Genomic DNA, 24,749 nt, shown 5'->3' with positions numbered 1-24,749 from the left:
GTCTCTGGAATGGTCGACCCCAACCACTTTTCGCGCACCTTCTTTAGTTTTTTGTACTGTTGGAAGTATATGGATCTTTCTTCGGCACTGCATTCTCTCGGTGGTCTCTTAATGCCCTACCTGGATGGTGAACTGTGGTGGAGGAAAGTGTTAACATCACTGAATACCGCAATAAAACAAATGATTCTTGTTTGATTCTCTTTTGTTGTTGTTACTATTGCCATTATTATTTTGCGACCATTATGTTTTATCGGCAGTAAGACGGAATAGCAGGTGGAAAGGTACACTCCATAAGAAGGAAAGTAATACAACAGGGTGATGAAACCTCCTAGTGCGGCTGCGCAAAGAGGCAAAGGCGCCTTCGCTAGCAAGAGCACCAGGACGCCCCTCAAGCAACTCCGTAAAGGTACCAATTTGAGTCGTCAGAAGCTCTTGCGTCTGCAGCGGGAGGCCCTCATGGTAAAACGACAGAAGACTGAGGTACAGAAATCCGCGCAGAAGAGGGAGGTAACAAAACGGGTATTGGCTGCCCAAAACAAGAAAATTCACAAAACCTTTGATCAAGGCATTCTTCAGAGTGTTCAGGGCGGTCTGGTGGAGTCAATTGAGAGCCTTGGTGAACCTGTTACTCCGCTCTCACTCTTTATGGCAGCGTCTACGGCCCTTTCCCTTTCGCCAGAGAAACATCACGTGCCGTACATCCTTGCCATCCTGTCGGCTTGCGCTCCGCGACTAAGCCAAGGGATGCTGCTGCATCAGTTGGAACCATCTATTGCAACTGTTGAACGAGTCATTGCGGAAAACATAGCGAGCAATTACCTCGCGGTGGCGAAGGCAATGAAGTTTTCCCAACAGCTAGTCCTCTCTGTAGAATCGCCTTCCATGAAGGTGCTCAATGTTTTTTCTCGCTTGGAGCCTAGCAAAATGCAAGTTGACATCATGAAAATGTACTTGGTGGCCTTCCGTAAACTTCTCGAAAGATCGGCAGCACATTCCCCAACCGATGAATCCATTGGAGGCACCAGGAACAACGTCTCAGAAGGTGGTGTCTACATACTGAGTGATAATCAAAATTTTTTCGTACAGGGGGTTCGGCATTTTGCGGCTCTTTGTGTCAGCAACTTCACTGACGCCCCCTTAAGTGTCGTTTCTTCCACCACTGCAGAGTTTACCGTGTTAATCCGGCGGACTATTTCTCCCTACATCGTCGAATCGGCTGAGGGACGGGAAATGATTGACGAAATTGTTTCAAATCGGCTGTTGGAATTGTTGAAACCGCATTGTCAGGTGTACTGGAGCTATGCCTTGGAAATTCTTGAGGCACTATTCAACCGAATCAATTATCTTAAGCGCACAGCTGCTGGCGATGCCATGCTACTGACGAGACGCTTCCCCTCCTTTCACTTCCTCTTGCGCGTACTGAACAAAATGCGGAGAATGGATGATGGTAAGTTAAATGGGGCAATCGAACGTGCCATGGTCGCTTTAGGCAGAGGTATGACGGTCCGGGAATTTGTGGATATCATTCCATTTGATCCCCGCCAAGTCTACGAGGCGGAGTTGAGGGGCACTGCCATCGGTGGCGCGTACCCGTCTCCCGACGACGATCCGTGGATAAATAGTTATGTGATGGGCGTGCTTAGGCGCACGGCGTCGCATGACTCACTGCCCTTTTTTGTTGAGTACTTCTTCCCACTCATTCAGTTTACTAGTGGCGTGGCCCTAGAGTATGGGCGCCAGCAGCAGGTAGAGCTAGCAGCGAAATGGACAGCGCTGCTGCAGCAATATTGGCGTTTGGCTATTGGGTTCTGTCAGTATCCCCGTATAGTGGATAAAGACTCTTTCCGTGACGTCGCAAAGCAACTTGTTGGCCTCCTTCCTCACCCCCTCTTCGCTGACGCAGGTGCTACTGCTCTGCATATGCTCTGCAGTGGTTATTACGATTTGGCATCGACAGAACCAGTGGATGATGATGATGATATCAATGATGGCGTGGGAGAGGCAGAGGAACAAGAGAAGGGGTGGCTGGCAGATGAACAGCAAGAGGAGGATTCCTCGAACCGAGTTCGCGCGAAGGTCGGACTGGGACACAAGAACAGCCTGGATGAGGATGATCTCTTTCTTTCTTTAAATGACCCCACGTGGAACCGCCATGTTTACCATGGCATTTCCCAAACCACAGCGAAGGACGTCTGTGGTAATGTGTTTTCGCGTTTCAGTGCGAACATAATGCCCAAGTTGTGCAACACTTTCGAAACTCACAACTCCACGTCCATCCTTCGCGCCATTCATAGCTTTTCTCGGGTATGCTCGCGGGAGGTCATGCAGGTTATTTTGAAGGGTATTCTGGACGTCGGGGCTAATATCGCACATAAACAACAGTTACTGCAAGAAAAGGCAGAGGAAAGGGGTGACAAAGTAGTGAAGAAGGCGGGATATGCGCCTTTGACTGGAAAGCGCCGCATGATACTCGACATTGCTTGTGCCGTTGTCGAACAACTCGAGAAGGAACATTTGGTGAAACTGTTCGACGACATCATCGAACCGGTACTAATGGACCCAGCACCCGAGTCACGTCTGCTGCAGAAAAAAGCATACAAACTTCTCTATTCGATGTTTGAGTTCCGTAGCAAGGACATTTTCCCGCTGTTCACGCGCATTTCAGGGATTCTCTCTGTAGGACGCCAGAACGTTACTATATCTGGCATTAAAATGCGTCTGCGGTGCATTGTGTGGGCCCTTGATGCCTGTAAGATGTTTTACCCGGATCACGTCACAACAATGATACGTGCGATTGTGGGAGAAACCATCACACTTTCCCGCGAACGCTCTAGTGAGGTTCGCACACTCTCCATGGATTTGTTGGAAAAAATGCACCGTTACTTAATTGGCGCTGGAAATCCTGTCAACACCCTGCTGCACCTTGTGCTCGCTGGATTCTCTGGGAAAACCACATGGATGATTTCTAGCACGCTTGTGGCTATGGCAAAGATTGTATCTGTCGCTCATGAAGAGCTTCCTGAGAAAGATCTTGATGCGGCAGTGGCTTTAGGAATTCGCATGATGGAATCTACGGCTCTTGACGTGCGCTCAGCCGCCGCGATGTTTGTACGTATGCTGCTCAAAATGATGAAGCGGAGCAGACGTGTAGGGGCTGCGGTAGAGAAGTCTATTTCGAAGTTGATGTTAGCAATCGCCCTCACAACCTCGCAACCGCGTGTGTCAAGCAACACCCGTCTTCAGATGCGCGTGATACTGGAAAAGTGCATCAAGCGGTTCGGCTACGAACGACTTGAGCCCACCTTTCCCATTGGCTCTAAGAACTTCCTCCGTTACACGCAAAAGATGATGAAGCGCGAGCAGAAGAAGGAAGAGAGAGAGCTCCGCAAACGCACTGAAGAGCGGAAGAATGAGTTTGACAGGCTCTTCCTTGGTGCCGGCATGAAGGCTGGAACGGAGGATGATGCAGAGCGTGACCTTCTGCAGGCTGGCGGACTCACAAGTTTTGTTTCAGCTTATGCTTCGCCTTCCTTCAATGCAGGTTCGGCTGGCAGAGGCTACAATGGGGATGAAGATGATGACGAACTGGACAACATGCACATCGAATTCCAAGAAGGCAAGCTTCATATCATGACAGCGGAAGAGAAGCGAAAGCAGGATGATCGTCGACGACGCGAAGAGATGGCCAAAAAACTCCTCCGCTCCCGCAACGGCCTTGTTCACGCGGATGCGCTTAATGAGGGTGCGGTTGCGCAGCGCGGGAAGCGAACTCGTAATGACGTTGAAGACTTTGAAAATGATGAACTATTGTTGCGCTATGGAGACAAGATCAATAATGAAGGGGCTGCAGCGGCTGCTCGTCGGGTTGTGGGACCAGGTGTCAATCAAGTGGAGCGACTTCGTGAGCAGAAACAGGAGAAGCGGGAGCTCAAGCGCGCGCGCGTCGAAGCAGATATCATCCGTGGTGATGAGTTTAAAGGAACTGGTGAGGGCGACGTGCGTCGTGGTGGTTTAGCCCCTTACGCGTATGTGCCACTCAATAGGCAGTACATGAATCGGCGCCACCAGCGGGAGGCAATACAACGGTTGGAAGTTGTAGCACAAAGAAGTAACTTAAAGGGAAACAAGGCTAAACTTTCTAAACTCGCTAAGCAACGGAGGGCAGAGAAAAAACAAAAAGTGAATCTAAGCCAATAAATGGAGGGCATAGGGAAATGGCTGAAGGAGGAGAGCAGGAAATCCCGTGAATGTAGCGTTTTTTTTTTTTAACTAGGTAAATGTAATCGTTTAAACTCGTTGAGGTTTAGTGTTACCCATGCTGTACCTTTTGACTTTGTGTAAGCTTTCGAGCCGTGTTTTGTGTCAGTATTAATGTCCGATAACCACAGAACTAACAAGAGAGATTCAGCTTCAACTGACGTTCCTTCCTCACCTGTCGTACATACGTGTACACGTATGTATCAGAGTGAGGTGAAGGAGAGTTGTGGGGTATCACGCAGTTAACTTAGTTGTTTTTTTTTTCGCATAATCTCGTGAGTGTGATTCATACAAATAAAACTCATTTATTGTGTCTTTAAATGCATGTTTCCTCTCTATTATTATTTTTTTTTCGGGGGGGTTCTCTATAGTTCAAGCATTAGTTTTTGTTGTACTGCCATACGTTTTCATAGTGGCAATAATCAAATTAGCAACCGTGGTGAAGACTGAGAGCGAAAGAAGAAATACCTTACAAAGAAAACGAAGAACGAACTTTCCCCCTTTTCTGAGGGAATCGTATTTGACCGGTAACCAACACAAGTAAAATAAAGAATACAAAAGATACGGTCGCTTGAGAACATGAAGGCATACAAAGAGCTCGAGCGCGTCTTCACTAAACTATACCGCTATGAGCACTTCATGAACCTTGCTGGTTGGGATATGCAAGCCATCATGCCCCCCAATGCAATGGAAGCACGTGGTGCAGCAATTGCGGAATTGGAAGTGCTCATGCACGGAGAGATTACCAACCCCAAAGTGAAGACATTCATTGAGGAAGCGGAGGGCTCTGTGGGGGAACTTAATGAACTTCAACGGGCCAATTTGCGAGAAATCCGCCGAAGTTGGGAGAAGGTCAATCGCCTTCCTGAGGCATTTGTGGAACGTAAGGCCCTCCTAACGTCCAACTCACAACAACTGTGGAAGAAGTGCCGGGAGGAAAATGATTTCGCTGGGTTTCTTCCCACGTTTAAAGAACTCGTCGAGCTGTATCGTGAGGAGGGAAAGCTTCTTGCAGGAACCACCGGCGTGCACCCGTACGAGGCCCTTGTTGACGTCTATGAACCTGGCATGACGCTTAAGCAACTGGACATAATATTCGAAAATGTGAAGTCATGGCTACCCAACCTCTTGAAAGAAGTTTTGGAGAAGCAGAAATCACTTAACGCATCTATTGTGCAACCCAAGGGACCATTCCCTATTGCCAAGCAAGAAACTCTCGGACGTGCGTGCATGAAGTTGTGGAAGTTTAACTTTGATGGCGGCCGACTGGACGTAAGCGCTCACCCATTTTGTGGTAACGTCAAGGAGGATGTGCGCATTACGACCAGCTACAATGAAAACGATTTCGCCAAAAGCCTCTTTGGTGTCATCCACGAAACTGGGCACGCAAAGTACGAACAAAATTTGGGTCCTGTCGAGTTCACCACCCAACCTGTGTGTAGGGCCCGTTCTCTAGGGGTACACGAAAGCCAATCGCTCTTTGCGGAAATGCAAATTGGACTCTCGGGTGCCTTTATGAACGCGCTTTCCCCCATGCTCGTGGAGCACTTTGGCGAGCAACCCGCCTTCACTCCAACAAACATGAAGAGAGTGTTGCAGCAGGTGCAACCAAGCCTTATTCGCATTGAGGCCGATGAGCTCTGCTACCCCCTGCACGTCATCTTGCGTTGTGAGATCGAGCGTGACTTAATCGACCGTAAAATCGAAGCAGAGGATGTTCCTCGTGCATGGAATGAGAAGATGAAGGCCTATTTTGGTCTTGAAACCCTCGGTAATGACAAGGAGGGTTGCTTGCAGGATATTCACTGGTTTGGTGGGGCATTTGGTTACTTCCCCACTTACCTCCTGGGTGCCATGCTTGCGGCGCAGCTGATGCATACCGTACGGCGGGAGCTCGGGGAAAACGTTGTGGAAGACTGCCTCATGAAAGCAGACCTCGACGTAATCTTTGCGAAGCAGAAGGAGAAGATCTGGCGTCATGGAAGTTCTCTCTTAACAGAAGAACTCATCAAGCAAGCCACCGGCGAACCGCTCAATCCGCAATACCACCGGGAGCACTTGGAGCGTCGCTACCGTGACGATGCCAACTGAAAAAAAAAAACCGGTCGTTACCCCTTTCCATTCTGTATGAATGGTTGGTCATCTTGATCTATCTTTTTTTTTACGTTTTTTTTTCCAGCGTTCCTTGTTGTTCTTTTTTCTTTTTTCTCTTTCCTACGCTGTCATTTATATTACGGAGTTCTGTTATCGCCACATTTTCCCCTTTTGTGTTTTTTTCCTATATTATTTTATAGGGAAAGGGAAACATATATATATTTATTTATTTTAAAGGTTATAATTGACCAAACTTCTTTGGCCTCTCATAACAACTGAACGACTGCGCCGCCGTATTTATCATTTGCGCGGCTGGAAAAAATGCGGATCTCTGGTGCAAAGTAGGGAATGTTTTAGGAGCGAATTTACATTTAAAAAAATAATAAAGGAAGAGAAGTACAAACCAAACCCTGCCTTTGCCATGGGTTTTCTTTACAATGTCCTCCCTTTCTCCTTTCTCTTTTTTTATTATATGCATATGCATACATATGTTATGTTGCTACTTCTTTTGCTATGTTTTTTTTAATCTTCTATTTAAATATTAATGTGGTTACTTTAATGAATAATATACCTCTATCTGATGTTCGCGATGCACGGAGTTGTGTGTTTTACTCCTCTTCAGAACTATAAATGTTATTGAATGTACCGAATTTTTCTCATCCTTTGCTTTCTGATGCTTTCCTTTCCTTTTATCCTTACCCTTCCTCCACTTTCCACGCACATATAACGTCAACAATGCTCGTATTCGTATGTTTCACTCATACATTCGCATACGCAGAGCATTAGCAGAAGTAGCTTATTACTAACGCGTCTGCTGGAAAGGAGGGACCACATTTTTGTTGAAGAATTGGCCGACGTGGAATTGAGAGTTGCTTTTCTTTTTTTTTTTTTCAAAAAAAAACAAAGAGCATTCATCACGTCAGTAGCGCCAACAAAGAAAAAGCAAGGAAGAAAAAAATAATCAAGGCTTTCTGGAGAGTAGTCCAAACGAGGTGTGAACAAGAAAGGTAGACGAAAAACCTGAGTAAAGAGAGGAAACACATACAGGCAAAAGGGGAGAAAAGTTCTCTCACCAAAAAGGAACGGCAACAACGACGGAAAGGACGAGGAAAGTTGCTATTGTTAGGTGGAAGGTGCGGATATTTCCCGTGCTGAAGTGTTACAGCCTTCATCGGACCCAACTATCACAGGCTGGACTTGCACGTTCTCTCTCTCTCTCTAAGTACGCACCTCACGGTGAATTACTTTGTGATTTCAGTTCGTGTACCGCCAAGTACCTTAAAGGAGGGTTACTAATAGAACATAAGCGAGGGATAACGAAAAAGAACAAGAAGTTGAGTGGCCGAAGGTTACAGAAATTACCATCAAAAGGGTGCAGATATAGATTTTGGGGGTTGTTCTATCTTTATTGAAGAAACCCCTCGTCCTTCTTTCCTTACCACACCCTCCTTCGTTTTGATTCGTTGCGACGCATATATTCGTATTGGGATGTCGAAGCCACGCGATGCGGAGGAGGGGCATGTGACCGTTTGCGTGCGTGCCCGACCTCTCAACGAGCGGGAGAAGCGTCTCAACTCACCCATTTGCCTACAGTTCCAAAATGGAAAAACGGTTAGTATTTACAAGTCAAGTGTCCCCAACGGTGCGGCGGCTGACGCAGGGTGTGATGCGGCGGGGGGAAAGTGCTTCAGCTTCGACCGAGCTTTTGACAGCAACGACAGCCAAACAACTGTGTACGAGTATCTTGGTATCCCCGTTCTCCAGGCAACCATTAAAGGTTTCAATGCATGTGTTTTCGCATATGGCCAGTCTGGAAGCGGGAAGAGCTACTCCATGATGGGTCCTTCGGGTGGCCGTGATGTAGTGGTTGACCCCGGTATTATTCCCCGACTTTCCAGGGGTCTTTTTGAGATGGTTGCGAAGGAAGTGGCGGAGAACGAGCGGGAACGAGAGGCGGCGCGCTCATCAGGCGTTGAGGAAAATGCACTTCCACCGCAGTTGAACATTACAGTTCTCGTGAGCTACATGGAAATATACCAGGAGCGTGTCAACTGCCTTCTTAATCCAAAGTGTGAGAACCTCAAAGTCCGCGAGCACAAGGTGTTGGGTGTATATGTTGAAGGTATTTCGGAGGTGCAAGTGGATTCTGAGGAGAGTATGATGCAAGTGATGCACGGAGGAAATCAAAGTCGTCACATTGCAGCAACAAATATGAATGACCGTTCAAGTAGATCTCACGCCATATTCTCAATCACAGTAATCCAGAAGCGTATGGGGAAGGTAAAAGATGGTACGGTGTCATGCACAGAGCTCCGTGCAAAAGTTAACCTGGTGGACCTTGCAGGAAGTGAGAGGGCAAAGTCTACGGGTGCAGAAGGTGGCACATTGCGTGAGGGAGCAAATATAAACAAATCTCTGACGGTTTTAGGTCAGGTGATTAGTGCCTTAGCAGACATCGGAAAAAGCAAGCCGGATGCTGGTGGACGAAGACACGTCCCGTATCGTGACTCCACCTTAACATTTATCCTTAAGGAGTCTCTCGGCGGGAACAGTAAAACGTTCATGTTGTCTACGCTCAGCCCGGCAGCGGCAAACTACGACGAAACGATGAGCACGCTGCGCTATGCGGATCGTGCTAAGTCTATCGTCACCCGTGCAGTTGTAAACGCCGCAGCAGGGGATAAGAGAATACGTGAGTTGGAAGAAGAGGTACAGCAACTGCGAGAGAAGATGAAGCACTACGAGGAACTTGCTCTTCGGGGAGGAGTAATGCCAGATTTAGCAAATCCTGGTGGGTTACCCAATTCCACTGGGGGCGGCCACGGCCCCGCCAGTAACATGGAGGATCTAGAGAGTAGCATCCCCTCCATGACACCACGAAGGCCACATGACGCTGCTGTTTTGTTATCAAAATTGGAGCAGGCGGAAGAACTTATAAAGCAACTCACCAAAGCGGAAGGGAAACAGCAAGAGGCACCAAGGCCAACGCACCCAACAATTAAGTTAGACCGTAATGAGCCCTTTATTCTAAATATGGAAGGTGTAGGGGATTGGGTGGTTGAGCACCTTGTGGCTGGAACCACATACCTTGGAACAGAAGAGCCAACACCAGGGAGCGAGTGGCGGAGCATCACAGTGAGTGGAGAGGGAACCAGCGGAGTCGCTCCACGGCACTGTTGCTTCGTTCGCCAGGGAAATGGTTGTGTGTTACTTCGACCTCTGGAGGGCAACCTCACGTACATTAATGACGAACAGGAACCAATATCGAGGGACGTCCCGTTAATGAGTGGTACCGTGGTGTGCATTGGAGATGAATTTCTGCAGTTCAAGTTCACAGACCCCACAGCGCCGTCGATGACTGCGCGGCGTCGTCCTATGCGCTCGGCGGAGGGTACAATACTCTCACCTCGTTTTAAAAGCATCTCCGAAAGCTCCGTACCTAGCTTGAGAATCCCTGCACCAACACAAAGTGTGGGTGTTGGTATCACTACCGTTGCCGCCACTAACAGTCCGAGAGGAGGCATCGCGTCTAGTGCCGCTAATACTGGTAATGGTGGTAGTGCAGTACCTGTTGTTCCCCCCATTACTGCGGGTAGTGGTGTTTCCCCTTTTGTTCCAGCATTGCAGCTGAAAGATGTTCTGCAACACCAGGCCCAAACAAACACCTATCGCCCGCCAACTCACAAAGACCCAGTGGCGGCCGACGTCCGACCCACGTCAGTTCGTTTACCAAGGACTGCAAAGGGAGTAGGGAGAAGTCGTATTGGTGCTGGCGAAGGTATGGAGCGAATTCGTGCAGTGAAGACGGCAAGGAGGTTAAAACTCAGAGACGACGAATACAATGTTATTTATCGTCACACCTTCCTTGTGCTCGGTTGCGGCAGCTGCGGGAAAACTTCTTTCCGCGAAAACTTGCACAAACAGGACAAATGGTACTCGATCTTCACTAGTGATCAAAAGAACTTGCGACCCTCCTTTGGAGTAGAGTCAACAACGATTTCAAGCACAGGGGAGTATCCGTCTGTGGAGATGAATGTGATGGAATTAGGGGGGACTGGTTGCTTTTCTCTTCTCCAGGGGCTTCTGCCAACGCGCCGTGCAACTTATGTGTTATGCTTTTCACTTCTTCAGAGCGTCCCGTTCGAAGGCCTTCTGCCCTTTTTGGAGTTTATTCTTTCACACACCACCACCCGAGACACTTCTGTGGTGTTGGTTGGAACTTACCTCGACCGCTCCCCGCTTAAGAGCAGTAAGTTAGCTCAACATTTCTCCGAACTTGAGATGCAAGTGAACAATTACTTTCGTACGCTGCAAGTTGTTGGAGACATGCGGCCCTCCATCGCTGGGTGCTTCGCTGTGGATAATGTTAACCGCACTGTTTTTGCACCAATGTTTGAGCGGTTGAGGAAATTCCCTGATTTGCTTTCCTGGTTTGGGGATCAAGCTATTCGGCGCTGCCGCAATGATGCTGACTTTCCAAATGCTCAGGTTCCAAAGTTGCTGCTATCCCTTGGGAAGCGAACGAAAGAAATAAACCGTGAAGGGAAGTGGTGTGTAGCCTTTGGAGAGTTTAAATCAGTTGCCAATGCATTGGATAACCGCTACAGTGACAATTTGGACGACCTCCATCGACATATTCAACTTTTAATGAGTTGGGGTGTGTTGCATCACCACTACAGGCACCGTGCCATGAGGAAGTATGTAATTGTGGACACACCGTGGGTTTTTCGCGTCGTGGCTACCTTGTCATGCTGCTCTACTGTGACACCCAAACTCCCTGGAAATGACTCGTCTCTCCGCTCCGTGCCACTCGTCCTGTGCCGAGAGGTTATGCAAAGCATGAGAAAATCCCTTCCATTCGATGTGGATGCTGTTCTAATTGAAGATGTATGTGGAGCCTTGCTTCAGGGTGTTTTGACAATGAGGACAGCGTTAGCTCTATTCGATGGAGTACTAAAGGAAAAGGGATATGGTTTCGCACAACTAGGTGGGTTGCTGGAGTTGTTGCGCAGTTATGACTTTATCATTATGGGTAGTCGACTTCAGTACTCTTTTTTCAACGATGAAAACACAAGCGTACAGTCGTCGCCGACGAATGCTGGGAAAGACATGAGGGAAGTTGGATCCGGGCTTGGACGGAAAAAATCTGCGGGTCCCTCAGGTGGTCCCGAGTCAGAGCATTTTGTGCTCATACCCTCGTGCTTCATGAATCCCACTCCCTCTTCGTTCTGCATGCACGTGCCATCGTTTTTACATGGTCCTTTTTACCGCTTTACATTGAACATGGTGCCGCACAACTTTTTCTCGCGCATTGTGAGTCGTGTGGCGCACTGTGCCAAGAAAGTTTACCTCGGGCCCGCCACGGCCCGCTGCGTCAAGTTGGAAGATCTGGTGTGGAACCCGAATTCACAAGACGACGGCAAGGGTGGAAACCGCGTAGGCAGTAATGTCAATGGTAGCAGTAACAATACAAAGGGCACTGAACCGTCTGTGGTCGCGACCAACAGTGTATATGTCGTAGGCAGCAGTCAGTTCTGGGAAAACACCATGTGGGTGATAAGCTCACCCGGGAGCCGTGCACTGCTGCGCATGGTGCAACGCTCTCTCTTTGTTACATTTCACGACATGGAGAACAGTGACGAGTTCTACGATGGACTTCGTCATGTCATACGGAACATATTGTATGAAAGCCCCGGTGTAACGTGCCAGGAGAGTATCCTCTGCTTGCGGCGGGCGCTGGAGGATGGAGAGAAGGCCGAAGAAGTGCACGGTGATTTGACTTACTGGAGACATGTGGACGAGAATGTCAACTCCTTAGAGAAAATAAAGCAGCGTGAAGCCACAGCACTCATGACACCACGCGGCACCACACCGAGGCTATCCATGAAAGGCAGAGCCGGTGGCACTATGGAGATCGAAAGAAGTCGTCAAGGTGGCTCGAGAGCAGGTGTGAAAAATGGTAGTGGTAATAGCGACGAGGAGGACGAACTGAATGATGTTGTTATTCCCTTCGTGCGAAACCATACGGAGCCGATTGACGTTGAGGCAGCCCTCCGACGTGTGTGCTCAGATTCGTTGTTGACTGATAACGCTTTGAATGAGTTGAAGACGGCACTGCAGGCAATGAAAGAGGCTCGAAGCTGCGGGGACCATTCGGGTGAGTGCTGTGCCTTGGACCGCCTTGTTGACGTGCTTGCACAGACGTAGTTTGTATAGTGATGATGCAATTCAACATGCGAGCTTGCTTGTACGTACATATATAAATAAATAAGGGCATACACGTGTTTGTATATGAATGAAGTTGAGGGAGAGGGGAACAGTAAGTGGGAAGCTGGTTCACATCCGCTTTGTAGTCATAAATGTTAGTAGGATGTTACTCGTTGTAAACGCGGCGTCTCTCCCCACCTCGCATAATGTGGTTTAGTTGCACGTTGAGCTTCCTGTGTTTTTATCCTCCATTTTTCGAAGTGTTCACCACACAGATGGAAGTGTCCGCCTTGATTCCTACTCCCTTGCCGCATTGCTCGTGCTTTGTTTGCAGTAGACACTTTGTTTCTCTTTTCTTTTCTCTCTAAGGTCCTATTTGTGTGCAAACCACGGAGGGAGCCTCTCTAACTTGTTGCTGGATGAAGCATGCGCGTACAAGAGCACTTAGGTTGTGTTCTTTTACGTGTAAAGCTTCTACCATAAACCGTTTTGCAGCAACGGTAGGAGGGAGAGGGGGGGGAGGAAGAGAACGCACGTTAATGGAATTTGACGAAAGGGAGTCGCACTGAATTGATTAAAATTATGTGTGTAAATATATATATATATATATATACTTATGTGTGGGGCTCATTCGTGCAAAGTCCGCGTTGGGAATATGTGTGACTGTGAAGTTGTGGGATATGAAGTTCCCGGAAAGAAAAGAATTTTACTGCACCTTCTTCCATTGTTCTCTCTTTTCCCTTTCTCTTCCTCCATTGCACCCCTCTGCAAGCGGTCGCTACTTTTGTTTCCTTTTGTTTTTTGTTTGAATTGCAACTATTTGCTGATGGTGGATAGCACTGCGGAGCAGACGAAACGCACATGTGTTTTCTATACACTCGTACCTGCACTTTTTCTTAATTTTTCTACTAGGTCTCTTCTTCGGTTGCTCATTCTCCTTTTTTTTTCATTTTTTAATGTTGCCGGCCGGCGGACTTTGCTGACGAGGTTATGCTGTTGTTTCCACTTACCGTTTCACGCTTCTCCCTTACCTCTCCCGAAAGTGATGGGTGCAGAGGGGAAAATGATGCTGACGAATGAAGTACGTAAACCGAGAAGAAGGAAGGAAAAGAAAGAAGATGAAATAATGGTTATAGCCATATTAACAACAGCAGTAAACGAGCTCGCAACGTTTTCATAAATCTAAATATATATATATATATATATATATATATGTGTGTGTGTGTGTATTGCTTGTCGGCACCGCCAATTGTGTATTTTTCAGTAGTTCCTTCCCTTTTATTTGATTTTCTCCTTCGATAATGATTGTTATAATTGTTATGGTCGTTGCTTCTGGTGCTAATACATCGGGACCTCAAAATTCGCGTGAGGTGTGCTTCTCGTGTATGATGGTATGTGGTTTGCTATGTTCTCTAACGCGCAAGATTTTACTGACCTGCTGTGAAAGGATGCTTTACATGATTTGTACTTGTTTTTTTTCTCTCCTTTTACTTGTTTGATATATCCTTTCAACGACTCTGGTACAAACCACAAATTATGGGAAAGAGAAAAAAAACCCATGTAAAAGTATATATACACATATATGCATTTATATTTACATTAATATGTGTTATTGTATATTTATATATGGGTTAACACGTTTGCGTGCTGATACTAGTGAATGTTTTCTTTGTCTCGTTGGGGGAATTTGATAGCAGCGTCAACTCGTTTGTTTGTTTGTGTGCTTTATGTGCTTTGTGCTGGTGTAGTGGCGTAAATTGTCGTCATAAATTTATCTTCTTTTGCTTTCTTCCTATCTGTCAGGGAGTGGTTTTGAAGTGCTGTATTTAAAGAAGGACAAGCAGACGAAGAGACGAAAAGTAACAAATAATTTTTTTGTTTATCTTGTCGTTGAACTCCCCTTCGCTCTCCTTTTCTCTTCCTTTGTCATTGCGTTTGCCGTAGTGAGATGCTTTGTCTCATTTGAAAGAGAAAAAAAAAGGGACACACAGGCTACATCTTCATCCTGTTTTTTCAATGTGCTTGTTATTCATCTTTTTGTTGATGGTGTTTACAACGAATACCTCTATTATTGATGTTGCTGCTATTTTATTATAACTACCATTCATTGTTTCATTTACCCTTTGCTCATTTTCCTTCTCTTTTTAATTTATTTTGTTGGTTTTTTTATAATTTACTTCTTTAGAACTTCGCGTTGTGCCGCTAAAGAGAAATAATCTAAAATAATAACGCCTACCAAATAACGAGGATCACCCCAAAGAAATCAAACAAGAAAGACTTAAAGAAACAATATAGAAAAGGCGTTTACTTTGCTTTGTCGGGTGCATCGCGAAGAGTAGGTACACTTGTACGACAAAAAAGAGGAAGGAGTGAAGGCAGTGAATTACACTGAGACACAAATACGAACAGACACACACACAGACACACGAAGAAAACTGGTAAATATCAGCTGATTATGCCTGCAACCCTCAAGCGGCAACGCAGCAACTCGGTTTATGAGGAAAGCAACTTGTCGAGCTTTGTTGACAGTTGCGTTAACTTTGTGCCAAATGTAACGTTTCACACCACAACTGAAGGAAAGCATATGGCCAAAGTTCTCACCTCCAACAGCGCACCTCAACCCCACACTATTCTTCTTCTTGGAACTCGCCAGCAGCTGAAAAGTAAAGGACTCAGCCAGTTATTCCCGTACCACAAACCTGAGCTAGATCAACTAATCGACGAAATCGACGAGGCAAGCTTCAGGAGTGATGGCTACCGGTGTGGCACTAACCACGAGTTACGTATTACACTTGGAGTCATAGCAGGAGCCTTCTCCCGCCATAACTGTCCTCTTCGGCCCGACTCCATCACCAACATTGTGGAGGAAGCCGTGGCATATGCCAAGAAAGTAAAGGGTGTCACAGCAGCCTCAGGTGCGCTCGATATTTACTGTTGCGAAGCCGAAAACGTGCTTTGCGTGGCGGCTGCCGTTGCGCGTGGCGCCAATCAAAGTTTTTCTGCAAAGAATGGTTACGCTGAGAAGTCGTACTGGAATCGTGGCATTCCTGTCCGAGTCGTGTTTGCCCCAGACACGCGAAAGCAGAGCCTCAGCGAGGCAAGTGACACTTTTGCATGTGGAAAGCGGGAATACCTCGATGCGGCAGCTCTCTCCATTCAGCTTTGTCAACGCTTGGTTGATTCTCCTTGCAACCTACTGGACACAACGACTTTCACGGAGATCGCTGCTGGACACATCGCTAAACTGAAAAATAAGTTGAAGCGCAACGTTTCCATTGACATCATCAGTGGAGAGGATCTGCGGGAAAAAGGATATGGTGGAATTTATGGTGTTGGAAAGGCAGCGGAATATCCACCGCACTTGGTAACGTTGTCCTACGAGCCCAATGCGGCCGGGGGCAGCGGCATAAATCCCCAAGAAAAATTGGCCTTTGTTGGAAAGGGTATTGTATACGACACTGGCGGTCTCTCCATTAAACCCACGACGGGCATGTGTGGGATGAAGCACGATATGGGCGGTGCGGCTGCTGTCTTTTGTGGGTTTATTGGACTTGCAATGATCGGCGTCCCTCACCGTATTTCGTCCATTCTGTGCCTTGCTGACAATGCTGTTGGACCCCGCTCTCAGCGCAATGACGATATTGTGCGGATGAGATCAGGGAAAACTGTGGAGATCAATAACACAGATGCTGAAGGTCGACTGGTACTTGGCGATGGAGTTTACCACGCCTCGGCTCTTCTGCCTTATACACCTGATGTTATTGTGGACATGGCGACGCTTACGGGAGCTCAGGGTATTGCCACTGGCCGCTATCATGCCGCATTATATGCCAGTAGTGAGGAAATTGAAAACCGCGTCCTTCAGGCGGGACGCCGCTGCGGTGACCTCTGTTTCCCTGTTGTTTTCTGTCCAGAATTCCAGTGCCCCGAGTTCAGAAGCAGTGTAGCAGACAGCCGTAACTCCGTGCTGAATCGCTCGAATGCACAAGTTAGCTGCGCCGGTTACTTTGTTGGGAGTCACATAGACAGCAAATACAAGGGGGATTGGGCACACGTCGACCTCGCAGCACCTGCTACCCGCGGTGACGCCACAGGTTTCGGTGTAACATTACTCCTACAAACCTTTGCAGCCTCACTCTTTGGGACAGCATAATGCACCACAAATAGGAGTGTGAGAGTGTGTTTTTTTGTAACCACGCACATGCATTTACATGCAAATTGATTACATACGTAAGAATGAAGATGAGTCATGTGGTGTGCAGCAGGGGCCTGTGTGGACGTCAACACGAAAAAAAAAAGGTGTGGTGCTGATGGAATGAAAGACATATAATCGTAAAGAAAATGTGCACCAACAGCCACGCCTATTGGTGTGTGAAGGGGAGGAGGGAGAAGTAAGTTTATGATGTGCGTGATGGTGTAAAATTATATATATATATATATATGGTATGGTGTTTATTACTTTCGCATAACGCTAAGAATGCGAAAACGTTTCAAATTTACTATCGAATGTTGTAAACCGACAGATATCTTTATGAGCGTGAAAGGGGAGAGTTTTGCGGACTGAAGGTTAGTCAACCGTTACAATAATAATAATAATGATAATAGTAATAAAGTGACAACATCGGGGTTAGAAAAGAAGAAAAAAAGGAGGAACATTCTCATAAGTGAGGAGTGTACCAGGTTATTTCCTTGATTTTTTTTCTCTCTTCTTCCGGATCCGATGACATATCATACATACACGGGCAATTAAAGTCCAAGAGAGGTAAAAAAAAAAAAACTTCTCACAAAATAAGTATCAAGTGGCTCTTCGCTTCAATTAACAGCCCTGCACTATCGGTTTTATAGCATACCAAATCGCCCTTCCTTTTTTTTTTGTATCGGTGTGGTGTCAAACCTTTTTCTTTTTCATTTTTATGTTTTCAATTTTTTTTTTTCACCTGCAGTCTCTTTTTCTCTCAGGAGGAAACGAAACTAACATGTCACCGCAAAAAAAAAAAAGAAATGCCTTTTGTACCTCGTTGCTGTGCATTATGTTTTTAAACATGTTGCTTCGCTTGTAGGTGTTGTTTATTGTTTAATATTGTATGATTTTATTTTTCCATGAATAATTATCAATGAGCTCTCCTACTTTTATTTGTTGTTGAACGCCTTAAAATAATTATTTTTGTCCCTCCTCCTCCACACACGCACACATACCTCCTTTCCCCTCTCCGTCTACACCCCGCATCATTTCCATCGGAATGTGGTTTAGTTTAGTAATAAATGGCCGTGCCTCGTTGGATGCGGCGCTTTGAGATTTATGCCGTTTGTATGATTTGGCCCATTTCCACTATAGTTGGTATTGTGGGAACATATAAGTTATTTATGTGGAGTTATGGAGGTCGCGATTGCTTCCGTTATGTTGTAATTGAGGAACCCATGAAGGGACAATGGTTTCAGGCAAATCCAAAATCGGCTCTTGGCATGGATACGCCACTGGCAAATGTACCAAAGTTTTTGGAAACATCACCGTATACATATGACGACAACACCGGCAGCGACTGAGCACTTACATAAGTACATCAAGTGGAATGAATATGCATATGAATATAAATCTATTTATTTGTTTGTTTGTTTGTTTGTTTACTCATGTCTGCATGTTTGTGCGGTCACTTTTTCACGCTTGTTTTTTTCCATTCCCCTTCTCTTCCCCCCCCCCCCCACACCCAACCTGCACACACACGCACGAAAAAAAAAAAAACAGCAACAATGACAATAATAATGAAAAAGGAAAGGAAGAAATGCGTTGTTCAATTATGCGAAAACGGTGACGCGGCTGTTGAGTGGCTTGTTCAAAAATGTAATACGAGTGTGTGTATGCAACAAAAGAAAATAATAGAAGAAATCATCAAAATATATAGTCTCATTATTGTGATGACGATTAATATTGTTACTATCGTTAAGCATACGCATTAAGCGGCGCACGTGGGTACAGGGCAGTTACATCAATTGGGATCTGTGGTATCGCCACTTTGTTTAAAATTCCTGTGTTTGATTGTTGCAATTTGATATCGCTTGTACTTAAATAAATATATATTTATTTATACGTGTGTTTATGCTCTTTCGTCTGGGCATGCACGTCATTTGTTCTGACGTCATTTCGAATCTTATTTTGGTCGTATTTGCTTGTAGGATCACGAGAAGGTAAAAAAGAAAAACGAAGGGAACAAAGAAAGAAAAAATGTTATCGATGCTGGCGGAAGTGCGTTTTCTGTCCTGGGTGTTACTTTTGCTGTCATTAATGGAAGACAGTACTTTGCCATCATATGCTGCCCTCCCAAATAAAAGTGTTGAACTGCCTCCGTACCTCAAAAACACTGTGAATATATGCATGCATGGGGAGTGGTTTGAAGAAAATAAAACATGCGTGTGCGATGAAGACTGGATTACTTCTGTTCAGCAGGACGTACTGAACCCGCGGTACATTTGGTGCAACGTATCAGTAATAAAAGATAACTCAACCGACACCGATTCCTCCGGCTACTTGGGTTTCTCGTTAGCTAAGATCGTTCGCAACCCGCTGTTCGGACTCGTGGGATTAGCACTTGTCTTTTTCCTCCTTGCTGGTTGTTGTAATATGTGTATCATGCGTCAGTTCATGGGAGGGCGGAGGAGTGGGAGTAACGACACCGGGGATAATCGGAGACCTGACGAAACATATGTTGGTAGCAACAACAACACGCAACAGCAACAACAACAACAACAGCAGCAAGTGCACGATCATCTGCAACCAACAGCAATGGTTCCGTCTCAATCGTACGCCTTGACGCCCCCACTGACAATTGGGAGCATACCGCCAAACTACCCAATGCAGAGCAGTGGTGCACTTCAGATGTATTCCGGCAACAACCTGAACAATACACAACAAAACTACAGTCCGAGTGAACCATTTTCCATGTTTGCTGCGTCTTCTGTTGCTCAACCGCTGCCTCCCGGTTACATTCCGCAACAACATATTCTGAATTCCATGCTATCATTGCAGCGCTCAATGTGTGTACCTTCCGGCTCCGCTGCCATCACGGGTACCGGAACAGGTTATCATAGCGCCATTCATCCGATTGAACAGGAAAGGGAAATGACTGGACCTTCACCAGGGAAGTTTCAAAGTTGAGACGGGAGGGTGCAGGAGAGGTTCGTAAAATGCGTCACAAACGGGAATTATTTGTGGTGTAATAATGAAATAATATGATCCACTAACCTTTTCTCGGGGGGGGGGGGGAGAAGTGGTTAGAGTTAGTCATTTCTCCAGTTATTGTATGAATTAGCCGCAGTTGTACCGACCCCGGTGATATGTGGGCGATACTTTGAAAAGGTGGGGAATGGCAAGGAAGGTAAAGGTGAAAGTAACCACTCTATTCTCTTCCTTATTTTATTTGGCTCTTTCGTCACAGCGACGAACTATCTTTTAAGTGGTTCCCGTGCTAATTTATTCTTTTTTTTTTTGCTATCATCGTTAACAGTGGCTGAGTTTTTATTTGTTTTATCTTTTTTAACTGTTTTCCGTGTTATACTTGTTTTTGTCGATTGTTATTGATGTGTATTCACAAGGTTTTTATCACGTACTCCCTTAATCACTTATTTGTTTATTTTTAAAACATGGAAGTCCGCTGCTGTGCGGTACCCCATCTGTTCTCCTTATTTCATTACACCCCGCTACTTTTTCATCCCGTTTCTCCTCTTCTCTTTTCCGCTGTTTGGAAGGGACGGGATGAATTGATATGCTCGATGGGATCAGCAACAAAATAAATACGTTAACAAATACTTTTACGCTCGTGCACTGCACGTGCGTGTTGAATGCGCGTAGCTGATCGGATGAATGGATACACTAAACACTGTTTTTATTTTTATTTTTTCCCCCTTTTTATACTTTCCTCTTCCCAATTTCTGTCCTCTGTATCACTAACATTGTTGATGGTATTTCTTCTGTTTCCGTTTCTCCATTTCATCTCCCTCTCACACAAACTCGTACATACTTTAAAAAAAAAAAGAGAAGAAACTGTCCCTCAACAGGTTTCTTTGTGTTGCTCTACTTATCGTCGAAAACTCTTCTTTCTTTTTTTCTTTTTCTTGTTTCTACTGAAAAGCAGACATTTATATAGAGGGAGAGGAGCTGCGTATTTGCATTGCCTCCACCACCAAAAAGGGAAGGGTTGTAAGAAAATTATTTATCATCTCACATATACAAAAGCTGCTATTGTAGTTTTTGAGAAGTTATTTTTCCAAAAGAAGAAAAGCAAAAAAGGAAATAGATTATCTGGAAAGCACGTAGAAGAGCAGGAAACAAAGCGGAGAGCACTAGGTTAGTTTTTTTTTTTTCATTTTTTGGAGAGCGTACCTTTCTATCATTAAGAAAGAAATAAAAAGAAGGAAGTGTGGTGTTGTCTCGCTTTAGTGTCCAAATGACTAACAAATACGCCCCTGGAAACCCCTATTACGGGGACAGTTCTCCCACATCTGCACTTCTGGGCACCAATCAGGTGGTGTTTTGTGTCAACTCGGTTCTTTTTCAGAGCTGTGGCCTCCTTCTTGAAGTGCCCAGTGGTCTCACAACTTCATCAGTGATGAAAATTCGTCAGGAGTGTCCAAATCGTACTGCCATCTCACTCTCCGTTTGGGTAGATATTGCCATTAATGTTCTTGGCATGCGCGAGTCCGTTGCCAGTTCAATTTTCGATGTGGTATACGCATTAACAGGTGGATACACTCAATACACTGCAGCATCACTAGGAAGCAGTACAGGGAGCGGCAACGGCAGCCCTGAGGTGAGGTCGCCGGTGGAATGCAGGCAGGAGGAAAGCCGGTCATTACTTAAAAAGATGGGCGGAACGGTAGACGTCGCCCGCTGGCCTGTAGTTTCCGCCACTAGGCAAATAGGTTTACCGGCACTCATCATATTTCTGCTCGCCCAACTTGTCGTGGAGCAAACTCAGCGAGTACTACCGGGTGAGTCGGAGCGGGAGCGCGTTATGGCAAGTGTGCGTCAACACCTTCATGACTACATAAGTGTAGTAGCCATCACGCGACCAGGAAGATTAACGTTGAGTGATTCGAAAGAGCTTCGAATTTTGCTTCGGGAGTTCGTTAATGGCGTGGAGCAACCTTTTGGCACCAGCATCGGCTTTCTGTGGCCGCGGTCTGAGAAAACGATCGACATTACAATACTCTCTCAGTTCATACGTCCTAGGATAACGGTGCCTAGTGAGTTAGCCGCCACTTCACGCTCGTCACCTTTTAGCAACAACATTGTAGTTAAGGGTTTGCAAGGAACTATTTGCATCCCTACGTGCCCAGTGGTAACTTATAGCCCGAAGTTAGCTATATCCTCCAGCTACACCGTCGAGAAGTGCTCGCAAACTAGCTTTTATGTTACTTCCGACCTTCCTCACACACGGCTCACTCAACTTGTCAATTGCACCGTTGCTTTAGGTCCAGTCGGGGGAGTTTTGTACATAGATCGTTGCGAGAACACCAATATCTCAGCCTTGTGCACTGCTGTGGTGGTGAACCGATGCCGCAATGTGAACATATTCATCTGTACGAACAGTCCACCCGTACTCTGCCAGCTCGAGGGAAGCGAGAACTCAGAGAATGTCCGCTTCGCCCCGTACAACTCGCACTACTCCACCTTAGAGGAGCATCTGGCAAACTCCGGGGTAAACCCCATGATGAATTTATGGAATGTTGGTATCCCTTCCCCGCATTGTATCCTACCACCAGATGAATTCACCCCCGTGTGTTTTCCCGTCGCCCCGCACACCAGCGCTGTGGTGACCACCCGCACGAATCCGTGTCCGCCGCCTCCGCCGTATGCCACCGCGATGGAGCGGCGCGTGCGACGTTTTCAGGAAACTTCGCGGCAGTTGCGGGAGGCATATGAACGACTCGAGGCGGATGGAAGGAAAGATTTAGCAGATGAGTTACGAGGAAAAGTGCACACACTTTTTGTTGACTGGTTGCGGCGTGTGGGGCAGGAGCGAGTACTGGCCAGCCTTCTCCGTAAGAATGCGAACGGCCAGTCGTAGGGCATATCAGTGCGTCCACCACGGGTGGATGGATTATTTGTGCTGTTTTTGTTTTTTTGTTTTGTGATTGTCTGTTACTCCGGCGAGGAAGAAAGAGGGTACAGTGAGGTGCGTGTGTGGGTTTCATTTACACGAAATGGTGCGGAGCTCTGAGCCTAAGAACTATGAGTAAAAATTATGTTTGTGTTTATTGTGTAAGGACGAGTAAGGAAGCACACCGGCAAACCGACGGCGAATTAACGATGCAGTTTTTCTGCTCTCTGTTCGTTTCTTCCTTCCCAAGTTTGTGTGTTTCATAGGTTCTGTTTCCGCTCTTGCCTTTGGTGAGGAGGGGTGATTTGGGTGTGCGTGGTGGCAAACATACGTTTATATTCATTTATATTTGCAATATAAATAGTTATTAGTCAGTGAAAATTGGATGGATGGATGGATGGGTGGTGGGGAACGGCGTTTTTTGAGGTTAGAGTAAATGATGGAAGGTGTGCAAGTGCATATATACTTCTGTATTCGAAACGCAGGCCACTGTGCTGTGACAGAAGAAGGGGACAGTGTGAACAGATCGCATTTTTTTTTTTACATTTGTCCGTTCCTATACCATAATAAATAAATATATATATATATATATTGTTTACTTATATGTATATTTATACGTAGTATATATTCATACATTCATTTGTATGCTTGGTTCTACCATTCATTCCCCCTTGCAGCCATCCGTCCCGTTATATACAGGTGTTTGATTGCAGTTGACGGGAAGAGAGATATTTCTGAATTCTTGATCTCTTCTTTATCTTTTTATATTTTCTCAGCTGCAAACTGGTAGCGCCGTGCAAAACTTTTCACTACTTCTGTTGTGTCTGTTTTCCCTCGTATGTACTTTTTGCCTCCAACACCCAAAATGTTGCGTGCATGTAAGCGCGATGACACGAGATCGAAGTGATTATAAAGGTGTGAGGCATTTACATTGAAATACACAATGTTGAAGGGTAGGGGGAATTGGGGACCTGTGAGGAGAAAAGAGAAAAGAACAGAAAAAAAAAATGGGAGCGAACAGGAGAAAAAGGTAGTGTGGCATCTGTTATATTTACTTTTTAAGTACGATGCAAGTATCGTGTGCAGGTTTAAACGCACGGGGTTAAAATGAATGAAGTGTATCGGTGGTTTTTTTTTTTTACATGCGCAATTCAATTGCTCTCTCAGTTTAATTTCCTCGACACAAATACGTGCAACGTCTTTTTACGACTTTTTACCCCGCCCACACTTCCCCTTCCCTCCTCCCGTTTTCTCATCCATTTCTCTTTGAATCTTTTGTTTCTCCTGCCTTTGTGGTTAGCAACTGAACATGCCTCACTTTTTTTTTTTGGTGTGTTGTTTCAACTGCGTAGATCTTTACTTCTCCACTCACACACATCACTGTTTGCAATCCGTAGCGGTGCTATGTGTTTGTTCTAATTCGGCTGTTTGTTTTCCATTCCTTTTTCCGCTGTCAAATGCTTCTGTTACTAATCTGAATTCATGCTTTTCGTCCCTCTTCCTCTTTCTCTTTATCCTTAATTTTTTTATTTTTTTTTCCTGCTTTACTTCACACTAAAACAAACACATTTGACTCTAATATTCGGAGGTAACGGGGGAGAGGAAATATTTCTTTTTTTCTCTCTTCTTTTATTCGGTACTGTCGAGCCTCACCAGCATCGACATATCACTGTTTTGTTGTTGCTGCTGTTGCTATAGGCTTCCTTCGAGAACGAAAAGGAAAAAAAGAACAATAAACAAGAGGAGAAATTTAAAAAAAAAAAATCAAAACTACAAAACAAATTGACAACCCAGAGAAAGAAAGCAAAGGGGAAGGAAGAGGAAGGAAAGAAATACATTTTGAAATCACCGGGCAAACACTGCAACAGAATTTAGTATCCTGCGAGCTGTGGCGGGAAAGTAATTAAGAAATAAAGAGGTGTTGTGGAGGGTTTGCCTGAGTTGAGAGAAGGTGTGAGCTGGTGGTGTTGGGGTGTCTCGAGTGCAGCGGAAAAGAGAGGGAAGGAAAGAGACAAGCGTCGTGGTGAAGGTCAGAACATATAACTAGAAGAAAAGAGGAGGAGGAAGTTTGCTGTTATTGATACTATTATTAAACCA

At 45.8% G+C, this 24,749-nt stretch overlaps 8 protein-coding genes across 8 annotated transcripts, besides 15 other annotated features; all 8 read left to right on the top strand.

Moving 5' to 3' along the window:
• Positions 1 to 318: 318 nt before the first annotated feature.
• Positions 319 to 4,197, top strand: Tb11.02.0110 (hypothetical protein, conserved; the record flags this gene model as incomplete). Its single annotated transcript, XM_823241.1, has 1 exon — positions 319 to 4,197. One exon carries the CDS (start codon positions 319 to 321, stop codon positions 4,195 to 4,197), a length of 3,879 nt encoding a protein of 1,292 aa, XP_828334.1.
• A 639-nt stretch (positions 4,198 to 4,836) lies between these two features.
• Positions 4,837 to 6,348, top strand: Tb11.02.0100 (carboxypeptidase, putative; the record flags this gene model as incomplete). Its single annotated transcript, XM_823240.1, has 1 exon — positions 4,837 to 6,348. The coding sequence occupies one exon, from the start codon at positions 4,837 to 4,839 to the stop codon at positions 6,346 to 6,348; it is 1,512 nt and encodes a 503-aa protein (XP_828333.1).
• A 215-nt stretch (positions 6,349 to 6,563) lies between these two features.
• Positions 6,564 to 6,587: a sequence feature (AT_rich).
• Positions 6,588 to 7,003: 416 nt separating this feature from the next.
• Positions 7,004 to 7,066: a sequence feature (GA-rich).
• Positions 7,067 to 7,839: 773 nt separating this feature from the next.
• On the top strand, positions 7,840 to 12,558 carry Tb11.02.0090 (kinesin, putative; the record flags this gene model as incomplete). Its single annotated transcript, XM_823239.1, has 1 exon — positions 7,840 to 12,558. One exon carries the CDS (start codon positions 7,840 to 7,842, stop codon positions 12,556 to 12,558), a length of 4,719 nt encoding a protein of 1,572 aa, XP_828332.1.
• A 581-nt stretch (positions 12,559 to 13,139) lies between these two features.
• Positions 13,140 to 13,171: a microsatellite.
• A 3-nt stretch (positions 13,172 to 13,174) lies between these two features.
• On the top strand, positions 13,175 to 13,738 carry Tb11.02.0080 (hypothetical protein; the record flags this gene model as incomplete). Its single annotated transcript, XM_823238.1, has 1 exon — positions 13,175 to 13,738. The coding sequence occupies one exon, from the start codon at positions 13,175 to 13,177 to the stop codon at positions 13,736 to 13,738; it is 564 nt and encodes a 187-aa protein (XP_828331.1).
• Positions 13,739 to 13,744: 6 nt separating this feature from the next.
• Positions 13,745 to 13,772: a microsatellite.
• A 353-nt stretch (positions 13,773 to 14,125) lies between these two features.
• Positions 14,126 to 14,186: a microsatellite.
• Positions 14,187 to 15,013: 827 nt separating this feature from the next.
• On the top strand, positions 15,014 to 16,711 carry Tb11.02.0070 (aminopeptidase, putative; the record flags this gene model as incomplete). The annotated part of the gene is made up of 1 exon (XM_823237.1): positions 15,014 to 16,711. The coding sequence occupies one exon, from the start codon at positions 15,014 to 15,016 to the stop codon at positions 16,709 to 16,711; it is 1,698 nt and encodes a 565-aa protein (XP_828330.1).
• Positions 16,712 to 16,975: 264 nt separating this feature from the next.
• Positions 16,976 to 17,000: a sequence feature (AT_rich).
• Positions 17,001 to 17,140: 140 nt separating this feature from the next.
• Positions 17,141 to 17,169: a microsatellite.
• A 986-nt stretch (positions 17,170 to 18,155) lies between these two features.
• Positions 18,156 to 18,182: a microsatellite.
• Positions 18,183 to 18,618: 436 nt separating this feature from the next.
• Positions 18,619 to 18,643: a sequence feature (AT_rich).
• A 93-nt stretch (positions 18,644 to 18,736) lies between these two features.
• Positions 18,737 to 18,779: a sequence feature (CT-rich).
• Tb11.02.0060 (hypothetical protein, conserved) lies at positions 18,779 to 19,708 on the top strand (the record flags this gene model as incomplete). The annotated part of the gene is made up of 1 exon (XM_823236.1): positions 18,779 to 19,708. One exon carries the CDS (start codon positions 18,779 to 18,781, stop codon positions 19,706 to 19,708), a length of 930 nt encoding a protein of 309 aa, XP_828329.1.
• Positions 19,267 to 19,309: a microsatellite.
• Positions 19,709 to 20,391: 683 nt separating the features above from the next.
• On the top strand, positions 20,392 to 20,901 carry Tb11.02.0050 (hypothetical protein; the record flags this gene model as incomplete). The annotated part of the gene is made up of 1 exon (XM_823235.1): positions 20,392 to 20,901. One exon carries the CDS (start codon positions 20,392 to 20,394, stop codon positions 20,899 to 20,901), a length of 510 nt encoding a protein of 169 aa, XP_828328.1.
• A 95-nt stretch (positions 20,902 to 20,996) lies between these two features.
• Tb11.02.0040 (hypothetical protein, conserved) lies at positions 20,997 to 22,619 on the top strand (the record flags this gene model as incomplete). Its single annotated transcript, XM_823234.1, has 1 exon — positions 20,997 to 22,619. The coding sequence occupies one exon, from the start codon at positions 20,997 to 20,999 to the stop codon at positions 22,617 to 22,619; it is 1,623 nt and encodes a 540-aa protein (XP_828327.1).
• Positions 22,620 to 23,034: 415 nt separating this feature from the next.
• Positions 23,035 to 23,057: a microsatellite.
• A 161-nt stretch (positions 23,058 to 23,218) lies between these two features.
• Positions 23,219 to 23,280: a microsatellite.
• Positions 23,281 to 24,169: 889 nt separating this feature from the next.
• Positions 24,170 to 24,190: a sequence feature (AT_rich).
• A 176-nt stretch (positions 24,191 to 24,366) lies between these two features.
• Positions 24,367 to 24,485: a sequence feature (T-rich).
• Positions 24,486 to 24,749: the final 264 nt, after the last annotated feature.

This window comes from Trypanosoma brucei (genome assembly GCF_000002445.2).
Source record: "Trypanosoma brucei brucei TREU927 chromosome 11 chr11_scaffold01 genomic scaffold, whole genome shotgun sequence".
Lineage (NCBI taxonomy): Eukaryota > Euglenozoa > Kinetoplastea > Trypanosomatida > Trypanosomatidae > Trypanosoma > Trypanosoma brucei.
This window is presented reverse-complemented; position numbering and strand designations above follow the sequence as displayed.